General features: G+C 37.3%; 1 protein-coding gene across 1 annotated transcript in view; it reads right to left on the reverse strand.

Annotated features, from left to right (window-relative positions):
• LOC130085056 (MAM domain-containing glycosylphosphatidylinositol anchor protein 1) overlaps nt 1-19,021 on the reverse strand; it is a 245,484-nt gene that overhangs the window by 11,865 nt on the left and 214,598 nt on the right. The window contains exons 16-17 of the mRNA XM_056250613.1: nt 15,120-15,250; nt 3,808-3,916 (exon numbers count right to left, since the gene is read on the reverse strand). Coding sequence (XP_056106588.1) covers nt 3,808-3,916; nt 15,120-15,250 — 240 coding nt within the window. The remainder of the gene's footprint in view (nt 1-3,807; nt 3,917-15,119; nt 15,251-19,021) is intronic.

Consider the following 19,021-nt stretch of genomic DNA (forward strand, 5'->3'; position numbering starts at 1 on the left):
GCTCTACTTAGCCCTATCGCCTTATGACTACAGCCCCATTGACTCCCTGTGCCAATGCATTGATGAAGTCAACGGTTGGATGTGCCAAAACTTGCTTCAGTTAAACAAAGACAAAACTGAAGTCATTGCGTTTGGAAACAAAGATGAAGTTCTCAAGGTGGATACATACCTTGACGCTATAGGGGTCTAACAACTAAAAATCAAGTCAGGAATCTTGGTGTGTCTCTAGAGTCAGACCTTAGTTTCAGTAGTCATGTCAAAGCAATAACTAAATCAGCATACTATCATCTGAAAAATATTGCAAGAATTAGATGCTTTGTTTCCAATCAAGACTTAGAGAAACTTGTGCATGCTTTTATCACCAGCAGGGTGGATTATTGTAATGGACTCCTCACTGGCCTTCCTAAAAAGACCATAAGACAGTTGCAGCTCATACAGAACGCTGCTGCCAGGATTCTGAGCAGAACCAGAAAATATGAACATATCACACCAGTCCTCAGGTCTTTACACTGGCTCCCAGTTACATTTAGGATTGATTTTAAAGTATTATTACTGGTATATAAATCATTCAATGGGCTAGGACCTCAATATATTGCAGATATGCTCACTGAATATAAACCTAACAGATCACTCAGATCATTAGGATCACATCAGCTAGAAATACCAAGGGTTCGCTCTAAGCATGGAGAGTCTGCTTTTAGCTATTATGCCAGACGCAGCTGGAACCAGCTTCCAGAGGAGATCAGATGTGCTCCTACAGTAGTCACTTTCAAATCCAGACTCAAAACACATCTGTTTAGCTATGCATTTACTGAATGAGCACTGTGCCACTGTCCGTCCGACTGTTTTTACTGTACTGGTTTTGTCTTTGTTTGTTTTCTAATTTCTAATTTATTTATTTTTATAATCTCTGGAAGAGATTTTGAAGGAGAGCGGGAGAGTCTTCACTCCGATGAGGCGAGTGAAGGAGTAAGTTATACTGCTGTATAAGAAGTCGCTGAGAGCGTCGTTAAGGGTAACGGCAGCAGACAGCGCACACGAAGCGTGCTCTGTGGGGGCCCCGCTGGGCAATACTGGTGTAGCACCACCCCAGCAGAGTACGTCCCTGGGCTAGAGGTCCAGTTGCACCGTAAACCGGCTCAATCTCTTCCATCTCAGATAGGGGTGGACCAGTACTACTTTATTTGATTTTTTATTCTAAACTGTTTTAATTATTCTTACTTGTTTTGTTTATTTTAATTTCTTCTATGTAAAGCACTTTGAATTGCCATTGTGTATGAAATGTGCTATATAAATAAACTTGCCTTGCCTTGCCTTTATGGCCACCATGTACCCAATCCTCTGATGGCTACTTCCAGCAGGATAATGCACCATGTCACAAAGCTCGAATCATTTCAAATAGGCTTTATGCCGAGCGTCTCGTGACCAAGCCGGAAAACAGATAACATCGCTTCCGATTCAGGTCTTTTGTATGTGCTTCATGAAATTTTTTCCAGCATAACCAATGTCCCTCGCATGTGCATATTGATATTTAAAAGTTTTTTAATTTTTCTTCTTCACACTAACGTTTAGATATTTAAATAGCATAAAACACCAATAACAAAGTGAACTTAGTAGGTTAGCTGATTACCTTAAAAATCCATAGATATCGTAGTTAGTTCTTACGGCCCAAAACTTTTAAATGGTAGTGTATGTCCATTTAATTATCCTAACTATTAATTTTTATAAGTATGCCCATGCATATCATGCATATATATCATAAATTGTAAGGTATATTTTCCTTTATTACAGTAATGAGAATGATATTTTATCAGTTCATCGGGTGAGTATTGAGGGGGACGGTGTTCTGGACAGTTCCCTGTCTCTCTCAGAGTCTGGCGCTGGGCCTTTTCCTGTCTGTGTGCATGCATTCATACCCATCATGTGCCAAGATCAGCATTCAGGAGGAGACCTGAGGCCTGCCACACCATCAGAGGGCTGCACGAGGTGAGAAGAAGCCAAGGCTGACAGGCCCGGGCCCCGGGCCCCGTGCCTGAGCCCCTGCAGCCCACAACAGCTGCCTCCACCAGTGCGTACTTCCATCACAAACACTGCATCTCTCCTGCGCGCTCACAGTCTGGACACTTACTGACATTTCATTTCTAAAACCTTGCTTTTGTAATCGAGTTATAGGGGTCACCCTCATGTCGTTTCAAACCGTTTGATATTCTGTCTGTATTATTAAAAACTCAAAGAAAAAAAGCATCATAAAATGAGATGACTTGAGCTTCATATTCCAACAACTTTGTGTGAGAAACAGACTGAAATCTCATTACTATAGTTATTATTTTCAAGCTTACTGTATCATATTTGAAATGCAAATTTCGAAGGCCTCTTAATGATCAACACGATCAACACTTTGCTAAAAAAAACTGTCATACACAATCTTCTACAGGGCTTCTGTCGTCTGATTGATAGTTCATACTTAGCAAGTAAAAGGCCTTTTAGTATAATTCAAAAGCATCCACTTTCAGGACGTGGTCGTGTGTGTTTTTGCTGTGAATTATTTAATGATTTTTAATAACATATTTTAAATTATTAGTAATATTCTAACATGAACACTTAAGCAACTAAGGTTTACTTGATTATCCATTCATAATTATTATTTTTTATTTGAAAAATCATGTTAAAATGTGAGTACCAAATATGATACAACAGGCTTTTGAGAAACATTAATTATCTCTCAATCATCATTGAATTGCAATGCATTATGTTTTACCTCCACAATAATAACTGCAATCCTGCTTTAAAGATCTCATTGATTTACAAGCTATCAGAATTTCATCTTACTTTTTGATCATATAAATATGAGGAACCGCACCAAAGTGCAAATTTTTGCTCATTTTTTTCCTTGAGGATGAGCTCTATATTCTCACTATATCGTAATATATGAGCCATTAAAGTCTAATGTATCAAATATGATACTCAAAAATATGATACTCAATCTAAAGGTTAATTTCTGAACTGTTAAAAAACTGATTTTTATGACTATTATTTCATACAGTATGTCAGGCTTTACAGTGTTAACAGCTGCTGAGTCAGTGTGATTCGTGAATGAATGATTCCCAACAGTTTTGTGAACTGGACCAACCAAATCTTTGAAAAGAGTCCACTCGATAGACCAGTTCGTTCACAAATCTTTTCTAATGAACATATACTAAGAGCTCGGGTTAATGCCAAGATTTGCATGACATCAGATCTTGTGTTACTGAAATGTAATACAAATGTAATACATTTGTATTACATTTTATACAAACTTAAAATGTAATACAAATGTTTGTATTACATTTTACCTCACATTCACTCACCCATTCACTCACTCACTCATACACCGACGGCAACGTCAGCCCTGCAAGGCGCCACCCAGCTCGTCGGGAGCAGCTGGGGTTAGGTGTCTTGCTCATGGACACCTCGACACTTGGTCAGGTGGAACCGGGGATTGAACCACCAACCTTCCGGTTTGTAGACAACCTACATGAACCATTGAGCCACTGCCGCCCCTCATGATACGTTTATGGTGCATTTTCACCCTTTTTGAAGCTTGAAAGTCCCCATTCATTGTAACTGTATGAAAAAGAGTGACCAAAAAGTTCCAATTTTGTATTCAACAGAAGTAAGTAAGTCTTGGAACAACATAATGATGTGTAAATAAGGTTAAGCAGAGTTGTCAGTGCTGTTTCATCACTCACATGTTCTTGTATTTTGTATTCACAAGTTCATTACTGAGGGTGTCTTCTGTGCTGTAGAAGTGTTGCTGATGGTACAGACCTGTTTTGTCCACGCTATCCTTTTGTTTGCATTTCCCCTTGGTAACAGAAACGTCATCGACAGCAATGTCTCCCTCAAAGCCATTTCCACGGATCCCTTCGAACACCACCTGACAAAGAGAAGAGTGGGGTAGAGAACACGTTTGAGCTTTCCATCCACTGTAAAGACACTCTCGTCCATTAAAACAGACATTTGTCAAGACGCATTTCTCCCATTCTCATCAAACGCACACATACAGTACAAAGCCAAATAAATGGAATTTTAGATTGCATTTAAATTTGGGACATCACAGTCAGGGAAGGTTAAAATTCACACAAACTGAACTCCAACATGAAGTTATTTCAGGTCAACACCAAAAACTTTATTGTGAGAGAATACCCTAAGAACTGACTTACTTTAATATTTTGAGTATGAATTTAAAATGAATTGGCTACACCCAACAGGGACTTGAATAGGAATTCAGTTTGGAATCCCATGAAGAATTTAACGAATTTAATCAAAAAAAAAAAAAAATCAATACAAAAGCGGAATTTCATTTCAACAATGAGTTTTGTGACACACATAATAATTTACGTTTTGGTTAATTATTCATTTTTACTCACTTATATATAGTAACTGTTTTGACATTTAACTAAATTACTGTCAAAGCAATTAACATGGCCATCAAAACAGATTTTAATTGGACCATACAGCATTTAAAAACACTTAGTGTAAAGAAGATGACTAATTAATAAATGATGTGTTTTTCTATTATGGTCCTCTCTCTCTCTCTCTCTCTAAAATTCCAAACATTAGAGAAAAACAATTTTGAACATTTATTAGTTCATATCATCTAATGTTTCTGAACGAAATGGACATATGGTGTGTGTGTGTGTGTGTGTGTGTGTGTGTGTGTGTGTGTGTGTGTGTGTGTGTGTGTGTGTGTGTGTGTGTGTGTGTGTGTGTGTGTGTGTGTGTGTGTGTGTGTGTGTGTGTGTGTGTGTGTGTGTGTGTGTGTGTGAAAAATGAAAGATATTATTAAGAAACTGCACTTCATTGTATGCACAAATTACAATTGAACTGGAATTTAAAAGCTATTCACGATTTAATACTAGAGTCTTTGTGCACTAGAAAGCACATAAAAAAACACAAAATACTGTAACACAGTAGTACATAAAACATAAATATTTGTAATTTATTAAATAATTGCTAATTGGCCTACACAATCATAATCATAAGTTTCCTCTCACATTATGTGCTGGTGTTTATTTCCTCCCCATGTAACCAGCGTTTGACTGACAGCTTAATTACAGCAGCTCTGAAGCTCACTGCAGAGACCTAATCAGATCTGTGTCAGATCCACGCAGTCTGACTGAAGTTTACTGAATTACACACACACACACACACACACCACCACCACCCTCTAAACCCCAGCTGGTGGACTAACGTCCAAGTAATTGAAATGTATATAAATGAGCAAAAGTGAACAGAACGATTCAATACATTTAATCCACCCACGGCCCCTAGAAGCAGATCTAAAGCAATTTACTGAAACTTTGCAGAATGGCTCTTTATTTTAGATTTAGGTTTTGCAAAACTTTTATGATCCTTACAATTTATCCTAATTTTTATTAAACTTTCTCACCGAAGTCTACAATTCCAACCTCAAAGAAAATGCCATATTAGATTTAGAAATAAGAGTGTTGAACTTCCTTCTCCTGTATAGTGTTCTTCAATCCGGAATGATAGCACAGCTGGAAGGTTTGTTTGAGTGCAGGCATAAATATGCATTTCCTTCATCCTGAGGCTTATTCATTTCACTTTTGGTGTGAAAGGGTGCTACATATGCTCGAGCATCTGACTATATGAGGACATGAACTTCATCTCTAGAGCTGCTCTGAGAGGTCATTGTTAAATCATTCAAACTGTTTCTAAGGAATATGACCATTTCCATTCATGCTTTAATTCAAAAAGTAAACCTTTGTTGTGTTGTGCAGCACTTTGTTTGTCAAAAAATTTGTTTTTATTACATTTTAAAATATGAATCAAAATGTTAGTGTTTTATGGCTTCATTTGATTGTCACTTTATTTCTGATAAGACATTTGTATTAAATCATGAATCCAGAAAAAATGTAAACAGACAACACAGAATTACAAAAAAAAGAAAATATGGTTAATGTTTAGTGAAATCAATTGATTAGACATGTTTTTTTAAACCATTGCAACATAATATATATATATATATTTTAAACAGATAGGGTCCTATTTTTTTACTATTAATACATTGTTGTTAAAGTGTTGTTTATTTCAAATAGAAGTTTTTTGATTACTGAAATGTAATTTAACCATTAAAATGGAATCCAGAAAAATTGGAAATAAAAAGGAATTTAAACATAAATAAAACATTTTATGGAGCCTTGGTATAAATGTTTTTGCATTTTAGCTGAAATGTAGCCACTTATTGTATTTCCAATGAGCCTGAGTTTTTTTTTTTATATAGATTACACATGTGCCCACCTAAAAATAGACTTTATCGGTTCACATACTTGACCCCAGGTGAAGATAGCACACTTTACACACTCTTGACCCCTGTGTGTTCATCAACACAACACACAGACACACCTGCAGCATCACCCCGGGCTCCCGTTGTGCCCAAATGAACGGGTGGCTCCTCTGAATAAATAACGGAGGCTGAACGGGATCAAGGGATGAGGGCAGATAGGTAATTTGATTTGCCTTGTGTGTGTGAAACAGTTTCTCTGTCTGTGCTAATTGACTGCGGGGCCAAAGTGGTGACACACACCATCATTAGGCCAATGTCGAGCAGCGCTCCATGAGCTTTCCTGCTCACCTGAATATATATTCATGCATTACTACCACCCACCGTCAAACACACACACGTGCTCATAAAAACAATTTTCACTTGCAGAATCACAAGGTCATGCATAAAACACGATCAGAGGGCACACACAAAAACACGCACAACTTGCACAAAGAGATCTGGCCACAGACAGTAATTGGTAGGCGAGGCGATGTGTGTTTTCTCTCTGTTCGTTAATGCAAATGGCTTGGTCTAACGGGCCGAGCACAGTTGACTTTAGTGTGGGTTGAGCTCATTAAGGGTATGACAGGCCATTCACCTCTCACACAGCAGCTCAGATGCCAGCGGAGACAGAGAGAAACAATTATGTGCGCCGTCTGAGAGGCGTAGGCATACAGAAGCCTCGCCAGTTCCGTGTTCATTATTGTGTGAGGAAAGAGAGGAGCAGGAGAGATGGAGGTGAAGAATAGCAGTTCAGTCGTTATATGTTTCGTGGAGCATGAAATGTGAAGTTACACTGAATATCAATGCTGCTCTTTTCAGCGACCCAGGGGTTGTCAAAAAGTACCAGAAAAATTACGATTTTTCCATTCATTAACAAAAAAAAAACTTTATTGGAAGAACTGTCTAAAATACTGAGTATTACACTGATTAAACGGGAAAGACTTTTAGATTGTTACAAATGATTTAAAAACAAATGTTGTTCTTTTGATTTTTCTATTTATCAAAGAAAAATTCTAATCATAAAAAAAGAATCACTGTTTTCAAAAAAATATGAAGCAGCACAACCAGGGTATGGCAGGGTGTGGCGGCTGCCTGGTCAGGTCAATGCAAGTCATATCTTTTTATTGCAGGATTAATACGTGTTATAATACTATGAGTAATATATCATTTGTATTGTTAACTAAAAAATAATAATAAGTAAATTAAAGTGATCTGGTTGTGTCATGTAAGTTCAATGCGCTGAATGTGATTTTTCAGCGTTGAGTTTTGCAGCCAATCACAGGGATTTCTGTGATAATGACCAATCAGAGGTGTGTAAGTGAGAATCTGCTCAGTATCTCTCAAAACGCTGAATGAACAAACAAACAAAGTGGAGACACCATGTAAATAAATAATTCATAGTGCAGTTTTGACAGAATCGTTGATTAAAATGTTTTTGCACGCAATGAGTTTCCGCTGAACTGACAGCTTCGGTGATTATAAAGGAAGGCTGTCTAATTTCATTCGCAATTTGAAGAAAAGTTGTAGTTTTTCATGAGACTTTGCGACTTTTCCAACATACAAAAAATGAAAACATTTTATAATAGATTGCTTTCACTATTCTGCTGGCTATAGTGTTCAGTTAATGTCTTTTTAGATTTAAAAAAAAGTGTTCGTTTTCCTACATCGCAAACATTTTAGGGCCAGATTTACTAACAGCTCGCGTCAGCGCAAACCCTCTTTGGGCGTTAAAAAACTTCTGTCAGGATTTACGAAGGACAAGCAGTTAAAAATTAGCACTGAAAAGGCATGGACAGGGTTATTTTTGAGGCTGACTTTATTGCATATGCATTTGTAGTTTCGCTTTCGGACACAAAATGTACAAGAGGAGAGTATTTAAATGAATCATGCAAGGTAAGGTTTGACCCAGTCAATTTACTGCAATTTGCAGCATTATTTACCGCCCCAAAAAAGCATTGACATCTTAACATCTTAAACCAGAAGCTAACTAGCGCCTCTCCTGGTAGATTGTGGAAATGATCCGGCTGCGTGTGTTTAATTTGTTCTTTAATTTGCGTGTCATCAGTAGATCTCACTCCCATCAGCGCTTTTTGGATTTGCGCTAATTCGCAATTCCTGCTAATTTGCCCCGTTTAGTAAATCTGGCCCTTTGTTTTACAAAAGAGGACAATCTTTGAAGGATGAATAAAAAATTGTTTTGGTCATCATCACATTAAAAATAATATTTCAATTGTATAATATTCAGACTTTTGAGCTTTGAAGTGCTGGAAAAAGTGTGAAGTACTTGGAAAGTGGGACTGTCACGTCGAGGGAATAATGGAAACAAAATTTGACAGAGTAATTGACTTTGGCCAGACATATTTGAGCTCATTTTGAAAACTCTTGACTCTTGATTTCAGACTATAATCTGAGCACAGTTTGGGACATTGCAGAAGATCCTTTTCCCTTCATTCATTCCCATTGCTGTCTAAAATAAACAATTGAAATCTTCCTTTTTTTTCTCTCCAAGGGGAAAAACTTGGATTTTTGGGGGGTAAATACAGTACTCCACTGAAAGCGGGAGGAAGGAACAGAACGTTCCAGGACTTTTGCATGTGATTTCGCTGTATAGAGACTCGAGGTCCGGTGAATTTCATCAACCAATCACTATGGAGAGAAGCGCTAGCAGAGAGGCGAGAGGTGAGGCTGATGGGAAATTTCGAGCACACGGAGAGGAGAGGTTAATGGATAACAAACACGACAAAGAGCTGAGAGCATCAGCGGAGAAACCAGCAAGCGATAAAGAGGATAAAGAGAAAAGAAGAGATGATGAGGAAAGAGCTTAAAGGGCTGTGTGAAAATGGACGCTTTTCTCTGCTCCTCTTCTCAATCTTTTCAGAAAATCATAATTAAGCAAAGCTATAATTACCAGCCCTCCCTCGCTCCCTGAACTCTTCCTTTGTAAAGCTCCTGCGCTTTTGTCATCATCTTGTTTCCCTGGTGGCATCTTTCACACGGCCGTACAAAACGTCTCTGCCTGCGGTGACCTTTTCCATTAAGACACGGAAAAGGCCTTAAGAGATGTGTAAACTGTAAACTAAAGACTAGATTTTGACAAAGTGGTGTTTGCCCGTGGAAAAGTCGCTAGCAAGATGCTAAAGTGTTGCGGGTGGTTTTTAGTACATTGGTATTGCTGTTGCTAGGGTGTTCATGATGGTTACTAGGTGGTTCCCTAAAGAGCCCACCCTCAAGTCTCTATGATATACTGCTTCCTTTCTAAGAAATGAATACTTTTATTCAGCAAGGATGCATTTAATTGATCAAATGGACATTAGAATGTTAAGATTTCTATTTATAATAAAATGCTGTTTTTTTTTTTTCACTAAATAATCCTGAAAAATAAATATCACACTTTACACAAAACTGTTTCCAGCATTGATAATAATCAGAAATGTTTCTTGAGCAGCAAATCATCATATTAGAATGATTTCTGAAGGATCATGTGACACTGAAGACTGGAGTAATGATGCTGAAAATTCAGCTTTGATCACAGGAATAAATTACACGTTAAAATATATTGAAATAGAAAACAATTATTTTAAATTGTAATAATATTTCCTAATATGAATCTTTTTACTGTATTTTTAATCAAATAAATGCAGCTTTGGTGAGCATAAAACATTAAATTCAGCTCAATTCAATTCGCATTAATCTGTATAGCGCTTTTCACAATACACGTCGTTTCAAAACAGCTTTACAGAAAAATCTGTCCACATTACAATTTAGAGTGATCTGTTATCAGAGCTAACTGTCGAAGTTCTGTATTTCCGAAATGTACATATACAAATCACAGTTAGCTAAAAATGTATTAATTTAAGGCAGAAACAATGAACTCATTGAAGAAATGAACCCTTGTTTGTTAACAAATGATTATGACATTTAGAGAAATGTAGCATCGGTGCATGTTGATTCAGAGTTTGCATCATCTGAAGTCATTTTATGAAAACACTCTTTTTTCCCCCCCTGTTTTATGCTCTCCTATATGAAAATGATAGGTTCCGTCACTTAGAAAAGTAATATCACACCTCTCCATCTCAATATGTGGCCATCACAGGTTAGCAATATCATCACGTAAACTAAACAATGTAAACAACAAAAATACTCAAAACTGCAGGATATAATACAGATAAACTGTATTCCACTGAGACTGTGGTAGTAAGCGTTTATAGTTGTGTTAAACAGCCCAATAGCAGGCAGGTGGCATTTATATGGCATTCTATAAAAGAGAACAGCTACACTGGGCATTAACACCAACTGGTCTTAACTACCATTTAAGTCCATGTCATGGATGGGGAGCAATGAAACACACACCAGAGGAACACAAAGCCAGAGCCGTACCTCACATTCCCAGAGTTTATGAATGTAAGAATATGCAAAGAACACAACAGTGTTAGTCCTATACAAGGTTAAAAACTATTTGGAAAAAGACCTATGCAGATTGGACTCATTTTATATAAGAAAGTAGAATAATGTGATAATCATCAGAGCTTCTCATCCAGTCACATCAGATTCGGCCATGACTGTAATCTTCCAGACTTTAAACGGACTGTACGTTCCCATGCCGTTAAAGATTACAGCGTCTTTTATCTTCTGTAAAATGGAATTAAAAAGTAACAATATCCCGAAAAGAGATCCCATGTGTAAAACTCTTCTCTCAGTGGACCAGGTCCAGCCTTTCATCCACATAACTGTCCTTGTACATTAAGAACATGTGGATGTTGATCAATGAGAAGACATAAAAAAATCACAAGACACACTTACACTGTGTCTGCAACGGACGCGAGTGCAGTGTTATGATAATGTTTTAGTGGTTGCTCTAAGTGGGTTTTTTTTATATTGAAAAGAGGTTGCACATAGGTTTTAAGACATTGCAATGCCTTTATGTTTAAGGCTTACTGAACTAAAATTTTCAAATTATATTTCAATATGTTAATATAATTATATATTGTAAATTTGTTAAGAATTATATTTGACAATTATGAAAATGATTCAGTGTACAATGAACTGAATGTATACAGGGCTAAAGGCACACTTTAAGAAACATGTGCTTTTCATTACTGCAAGTGTTATGATTACAGATTTTTTTTTTTTTTTTTTGACATTATTATCAGATTTTGTGTAAAAAAAAATCATAAAAGTGGTTTGTTTTGTTTAAAAATCCTATAAATGTATGAGGTGGCAAGCATGGGGCAAAAGGCACAAAGTATTGATACAAATACTTGATATGTTTTTAATATGTCTACGTTAATACTTGTTCAAACAATCCTTTTTAGCAAAATTTTTGTTTATTTTGATAAATAAATTAATTCATTTTTGTTCAATAAATGATAATTTAATATAGCTTTACAGTAGTCACATATGATATTTTATTATATGATATGATTAATATCATATTTGTAAATATGATGGTTTCATTATAAATATGGTGATTATCTCTAAGGTGGACAGCCAACTTAATATTATTAATTAATATTTCAACAAATGTATAAGTCAGCCAGCTGTTTATTATCATGTTAATTATTGTGCCTTTCACCCCAACAGCAGGGGCGCCTTTTACCCCAAATACCATACTTTTACATATTTGAAATATTTTAGCTTTAATTACCTTGAACAAACCTCAAAAATCATTAAGACATTTGTTTCAAAATATATATTTAATAATTTTAGCGATTCCCATTTGCTACTTAAATCTACAACATCAAACATCATCTTTGCGCTGCTGCCTGCGATTGCATCAAGGATCAGCCAAATTTCCACGTGCATTATGAAAAGCAGATGTTTTGGAAAGTGCTGCGGCAAGTTTTTGTGCAATCTAGTGGTTTAGAGGAAAATAAAAATGAAAGGTGCCTTTTACCCCGGTGCGCCTTTAGCCCCGTTGTACCCTATATATTAATTAAGAACCAGTACTCAAATCCCAACCTTGTTTAGCAACATCTCTCAGAGCTCCTCTAATGCTGTGAGGTCCATTAGATCTCCGTTAAAACCCCTCGGCTAGCACATGTAATGGATTCACACAGTCGAGTAAAGCTTTTGGATAAAGTAACGCTTTTGTGATTCTGCTTGATCCATCAGGATTAGTAATGGGTGAGACGGCTCATGCAACGATGCAAAGACGCACTTCCTTTTACTCTGAGATTCTGTGGGAAAATGATGCTAATTCATCTCGACAAGCCTCCGCAGTCACTCAATCCACACGGCAAGAGTCAATGGAAGAACAAAGAGGAGGTGAAGAGAGAGAGAGAGCAAACAAACAGACAGCAGAGGAAAAACGGCTGTCTGCCGGACTTGTCAACTCCTACTGTCCAGGAACGCCTGGATTGGTCTTTAGCATCGATTGATGGAGGCCAACTAGAGCCTGGGTGAAAAACAGAGGAGAGGTGAGGATCTTTACCTCTTCAAATGACAAATACGCTGCATTACTGGGGGAAATGAAAGAGTACAGAAAGAGGAGAGATACTAAAAAGGGGCTTTTCAAAATATTAACTGAGAGCCTGCGAGGAAAAAGAAGGAAAATATCCGTAAACAGTTTTTCCCGTTTAGACAGCTGGTGAAAAGTGAGAGGTGGACAGATTTGGCCAATATAAAAAAAGAAAATATATATATATCCATTATTTACTCATTCTGTTGAATCAGAAAGAGTATTCCATAATAAAAATGTAGGAATTACATACATAGAATGGAGGATTTGTGACATCAGACGAATTCAGAGGCAAGAACAACTTGTTGCATTTTATAGACACATTGTTTTTAGCTAGAATAACCTACACCGGAAAATGTGCAAGTTTCATGTTGACTTGTTCATGGTCTTATTGTTAGGCCGTGTGTCCAACAAAGCGTTTTTTCACGCGGCTGGTGTATTTTTTCAATTGTTTTCAATGAGAGCGCCACGTTTTTAAAACGCCATGAGCGTAACGAGGCGCTGATCGTTTTTTTCACGCTGAATCGCCGAGTGCTCGGCGTTTTTTACAGGTCGCCGAGAGTTGAAGAATGTTTAACTTTGGGCAGCGCATTATCACTGTCACATTTTACCCAACCGTCCAATCACAGTGGAGGAGGGGCGGGACTAATACCACACCGACCAACCGCCACATTCTGCTTGTACAACAACATCAGATGGCAACAACAAGCATTATAACAGAACAAAATTATTTCAAACAAGAGCCAGAGAAAATACGTTACATTGGATCGACATTTTAATATAGAATCAACACAGAAACAAAATATGTGTGAAATGAGATAACACTTTCGCGGATATTCCGTATCATAACAAGCAAAGTGTCTCAACTGAAAAAGATGCTGTGCTGCTAAAACGCTCTCAAACGTTTTTTTTTTTTTTTGGTGGACACACGGCCTTACTGATTCATCAGTTCACATTATTTAAAAAAAATCATAATTTTCCCCCAAAATTATAATTTCCTCCACCTATGAAACCAATTTTTCCCAAAATTTTGTAATCCACTGGGTGAAGCAAAACAAAATTAATAAATAATAGCACAGCCAATATTTCCTGAACCAATTAAGTCCCAAAGGATAAACTCAAGCCCTGTCCTACATTGTTTCCCACTGAATATTCAGCTTCACCTGGAAATTTGTCACATTACAGAAGTCAAATGCTCTGCAAATGCAATTTCTTGTTGTCTTTAAGCAGTAGTGTATAAAGAATGAGGGTAGCTCAACGAGACATTAAAATAATCTGACAGGACCAATGAGCCCAAGCTTAAGTGTGTCCCATTTACCTCTAAACTCTATTTTTTCCCCCTGAATTATCTGTCTTCATTTCCTTCCCTATTGCATGCGGTGTTCATCTTTTTCTGCCCTTCTCTCTCAGTTTTCTTCACAGTATAAATCTCCCTTTTTTTCAACCCTGCTCTTCAGCTCTTTCAATTTGTCATTTTCTCCCTCCAGCACCTTTTCTCCTCTGTGATGTGCCCTAAAACGTCTCCTGGTTTTCGCAGCTGTTGTGGTGAGAGCTCAACTCAGCAGAAACACGGGTCCAGAGGAGAGCGGTAGAGCACGACTCAGCGCTTCCTCAATCATCCCTCCGTAGACCCTCTAACCACACACAAACACTGACACTGACACATATAGATACATCACACCTGCCAACTAGGACTGCATGAAACAAGCAAAATAAATAAATGATATATATATAAACATCAACGAATTTGCTGTAATTTGGCTTAAAATGGAAGCATCATTTCAACTATACTGCCAGTGCCAATGTAGCCAATTGGATTGAAAATGTCCAAAACAAAATACAGTATGATTCGAATTAGAAATAATCCACACGGTTTTTCACTAAATGTTAACCCTTTACAATAAGGTCCCATAAGTTAACATTAGTTCATACGTTAAATTACATTAACTAACAATGAGACAAAAAAAAAAATATTCATCTTTGCTAATGTTATTTATAAAGTTAGCTAGTTTATAAAAATACAACTGTATGTTAACTCAAGTCCATTAAATAATATTAAAGTCACAGTTGTGTTTATTTTCACTGTCTTATTTAGTATAGTCTTAGTTTGTGTCTGAAATCGCCCCCTATACCCTCATACACTATCCCCTACATTATATATATATATATATATATATATATATATCGTAAATATTTGATATTTTGTCCCCATAAAGTATGGTTAACCAAGACACACACACACACACACACACACACACACACACACACACACACACACACACACACACACAAACTCTCATGCCCACACACTGCACATATCCACAGTCATACCTGGAATGGTCCGCTGGGATACATCTCAGCATCAGCCTTCCTCCATTCAGGCCCCTGGTGTCCAGAGAGGGTCCAGACAGCAGAATCCACAGTGGCGATGCTCTTCACCCTCATCAGAACATTGAGCGTGCCTGCAAACACACACAAAACACAGCAGAGTTTAGTGGAGCGGTGACATGCTCTTTCCCTGGGTTGTGCGAGCACTTCTGGTTCTGGACTTTAGACTATCAGCAGTAAGTTTAGTCCACTTTGCAGCATAGTCTGGCCGTAATAACATAGTATAACTTCATGGTGAAAAATGAGACATACACAACATTCATGAAATTAAAGTCTTATTCTACACATTCGCTCAAAAATTGCAAAAACGCTGAAAACAGTAGATCAGTTTTTTGGGAAACTGCATAATCTCAATCAATCAGACGAGATGATCATGAGATGCTCTTGCTATTTTTCGGTGCAATAGACTATTTTTCTGTTCTAAACAAACAATCAGGATTTGACACAAATTATGATAGATCATTGCATCTGCACTAATAAGACCCCACTGACCCGCCACTGGTGTCAGTAGATTAGCATTTCTCTGAGCCATTGCACAAACCCAGATTACACTCCCGTGACAAATATAAGGTCAAATACATGACCATTGATTATCTTACCACCACAGCACAATTCACTGGTGTGGTTTAAAATATTCAAATAAAAATACTGTAAAACACTTGATTGCATAGATTATTTGAAATGTAGTAAATAAAAGTCAGCGGTTATAAAGTTACAAATGTCAAACATTATTATTTAAAGTGCCCGTATTATGCTATTTTAAACATTCCTAAATTTGTTTTGGAGATTTCCTACAATATGTTTACAAGCATCCAAGTTCAAAAAACACTTTAATATTCTTCTAATATACATTACACATCACCACATTTCTCAAAGTCTGAAAATGGGTTGTTCGAAGACTCGTTCTCTCTAAACCCCTCCTTTCTGCGAGCCTGCTCTGCTCTGATTGGTCAGATGGCCCAGTCTGTTGAGATTGGTCTACCACTTACATTGAGCATCAGAAATAAAACTCATATTCCCATATCTGAATTTCAGCTCCGGAGTATTCCTCAGCACTTTATACACAGTGGTACGAAAAGTAACAATGGTGCCGGTTTTACTCTATCAATTTGAGCCAGAATCCTGTAAAGTGGAAGCAAAGTGGATTTGTAGCGCACAAAACGGTCTTATTGACATGTTGACATCATGATCCAAACTCTTCTAGTCTCAGTGTTCGAGGGCGGGTCAAAGTAGATGTTGTTCGCGGGCAGCCAATGAAGACCATAGACTGCCATTATGCAAATTTACATAGGTTTGTAACAGGAAGTGAGACTGGAATTGCTAAACGACTCATTTCGCCGATTCAGAATCAGTTCTGTCTTTTAGGAAGCAATAACTTTATTTGTTGTTCATCTTTGAAACTTTGCATTCACAAACAGCTGTTTTACACACTTCATTAAAGATTATATAAAAAAAATGCATAATAGGGGCACTTTAAATATTATACTGCTGAAAAGTGTATTTTTTACATTTGTTTTCAAGCTTTTTAGAAGTTTCGTATAACACTTTTAAATGTGTTTTCAACAACCTGTTACACATTAAATTATGTTATAAATGAAAACATTAAATCATGCTGATATTTGTCCATTGCTTAATAAGGAACCCGTGTATATTTATTTACCATAAACCATAGGCTTCACTTTATAATTCACAAAATGACGTAATGCTCATCAGATCATTAAAAGTGCAGCACTGCTTAAAGTCACCACTAAAGCTGCATGTCCAGGTTTAGTGGAGAACCAGGATGTGACATCATGATAAACGTATCTATATTCATCAGATGGTCTGTGAACACAATGAGTGTAGCACTCCATATACAACAAAGCAGAGGAACACACTGAGATTATGTGAGGTTTAGTGTTAATATGAACGTCAGTATTGAAATCTGTCAGACACTGAACACAAACTCTCTCACACATACACACACTGATGATTGAAGCCAGTGAGGCCAAGTGGCATCTTTATGACTCATGCATTAAGTTATTACTCTGACTTTGTGCTTAACGGAAACCAATATATAATTCAGTTGCACTTTGGAACAGAAAGAGAGCCAGAAAGAGAGAGAGAACAAACTTTTGTAGTGCCTCAAATGAAGTTCTGTCTCTGAACGTTAAAACACACACACACACACACACACACACACACACACACACATATATATTCACTAATGTTTTTAAACTTTCACCCTACATTCTATACGCTGCTCACGTCATCTCACATCTCACTATAGATTAAAGCAGACAGGTCCAGACGACCAGCCAGGCTTCACATCGTTACTAATTCAGGAACAGCAGATATGAATGAATAACACAATGGAGAGAAGTGGCACACAGAAACATTAACAAAGCAAACAGATGGTAGGTACTGTGACAAAGTGGCCCGTTCAAAGTACAAACCACATCCTAATAAACTCATCTAAAGCTGTCTGAACAATATCAGCAGACACTGACCACAAATACATCAATCCAGGTGCAGTTACACAAATATTTACAGTGTAGAGTCTTAGCGCTGGTTCACACAGAACAAAACGCAGACACGCAGGTCAGTGTAACAGAAAAAAGCACAAGGTCTAGAGACGCGTTTTTCGAATTCGAATCCACCTTTTCCCGAACTCGCTCTACTCCCTTTTCCCATCACATATCAGATCAGAAAGGCATTTATTTAAAAAAAATTAAGAAAATATTTGAAAAGTGTAAATAAAGTGTCTAACCTGTGCTTAATAATAACGTTTTTATCGGTTAGGGTTAGGGGTAGATGTAGTTAGGGCGGCATCCATTTAATAATTTTAATAAATATAATAATTTACACTGTTATTATTGCATACCGTTTGTACAACAACACTGATGTGCAAATAGTATCTGCCAATATTTATAAATAGCATCTAACTACTATTTACACTTACTGCAAAGAAAATACTGCTATTTGCATAGTAGATACTTCTATGTGGAAGAAGAGACGTTATGAGGAATGTCTTGTGACTATGTAAACTTTTCATCTTTCAACTTTAAGCTCAATCACTCTTTTTGGTAGCAATGTGAATGGTTAATTTTAAGATAGGAAGCAATTTGTATTGAACAAGGTCATACATCTGAATAATGTCATTATAATACTGCACCTCAAACAAAAAAAACATGTGTTTTTGACACCATATATGGGCCCTATTTTAACGATCTAAGCGTATGGTCTAAAGCGCACAGTGCAAGTGCACTTACGGCGTGTCTGAATCCACTTTTGCTAGTTTAACGATGGGAAAAAAGGTCGACGCGCCCAGCGCATGGTCTAAAAGGGTTGTCTCTATTCTCTTAATGAGTAATAGGTGTGTTTTGGGTGTAAAGTGCAATAAACCAATCAGAGTGTCATCTCCCATTCTCTTTAAAAGCTGCACCATGGCTATTTACATGGCGGTATTTGCAAACGGAAAGACTGAACGTTTCTCTAGCGAGGAAACGGATCTGCTTGAGCGCAAGGTTAAAGTGTGCAAGCAGACCATCTACGGGATAAGCCGGATTCCACCATATCTTTATGTACACAATATTAATCTTTTACACAGTAATCCTTTTATTTGGCATGTTTGTGTGCTGCTGCGCGTCCCTGTGTGTGTAATAATCAGAGTGTAAGCGCGTAAATATTGCGGCACAAATATTGACTTTAGACCAGGTTTATTTCAGTTGCCTCAAAATAGCAACGCACCAACAATACTCCTGAACACACCTCGTTTTCAGACCAGCAGCCCATGGGGGCACAAATGGGCAAATTTGCAATTTAAACAACGTGGTGCAGGACGTGAAAATGATAACTGCGTCGGG

This window comes from Rhinichthys klamathensis, unplaced genomic scaffold, assembly GCF_029890125.1.
Source record: "Rhinichthys klamathensis goyatoka isolate OS25496 unplaced genomic scaffold, OSU_Roscu_1.1 h1tg000072l_1, whole genome shotgun sequence".
NCBI classification, from domain to species: Eukaryota; Metazoa; Chordata; class Actinopteri; order Cypriniformes; family Leuciscidae; genus Rhinichthys; species Rhinichthys klamathensis.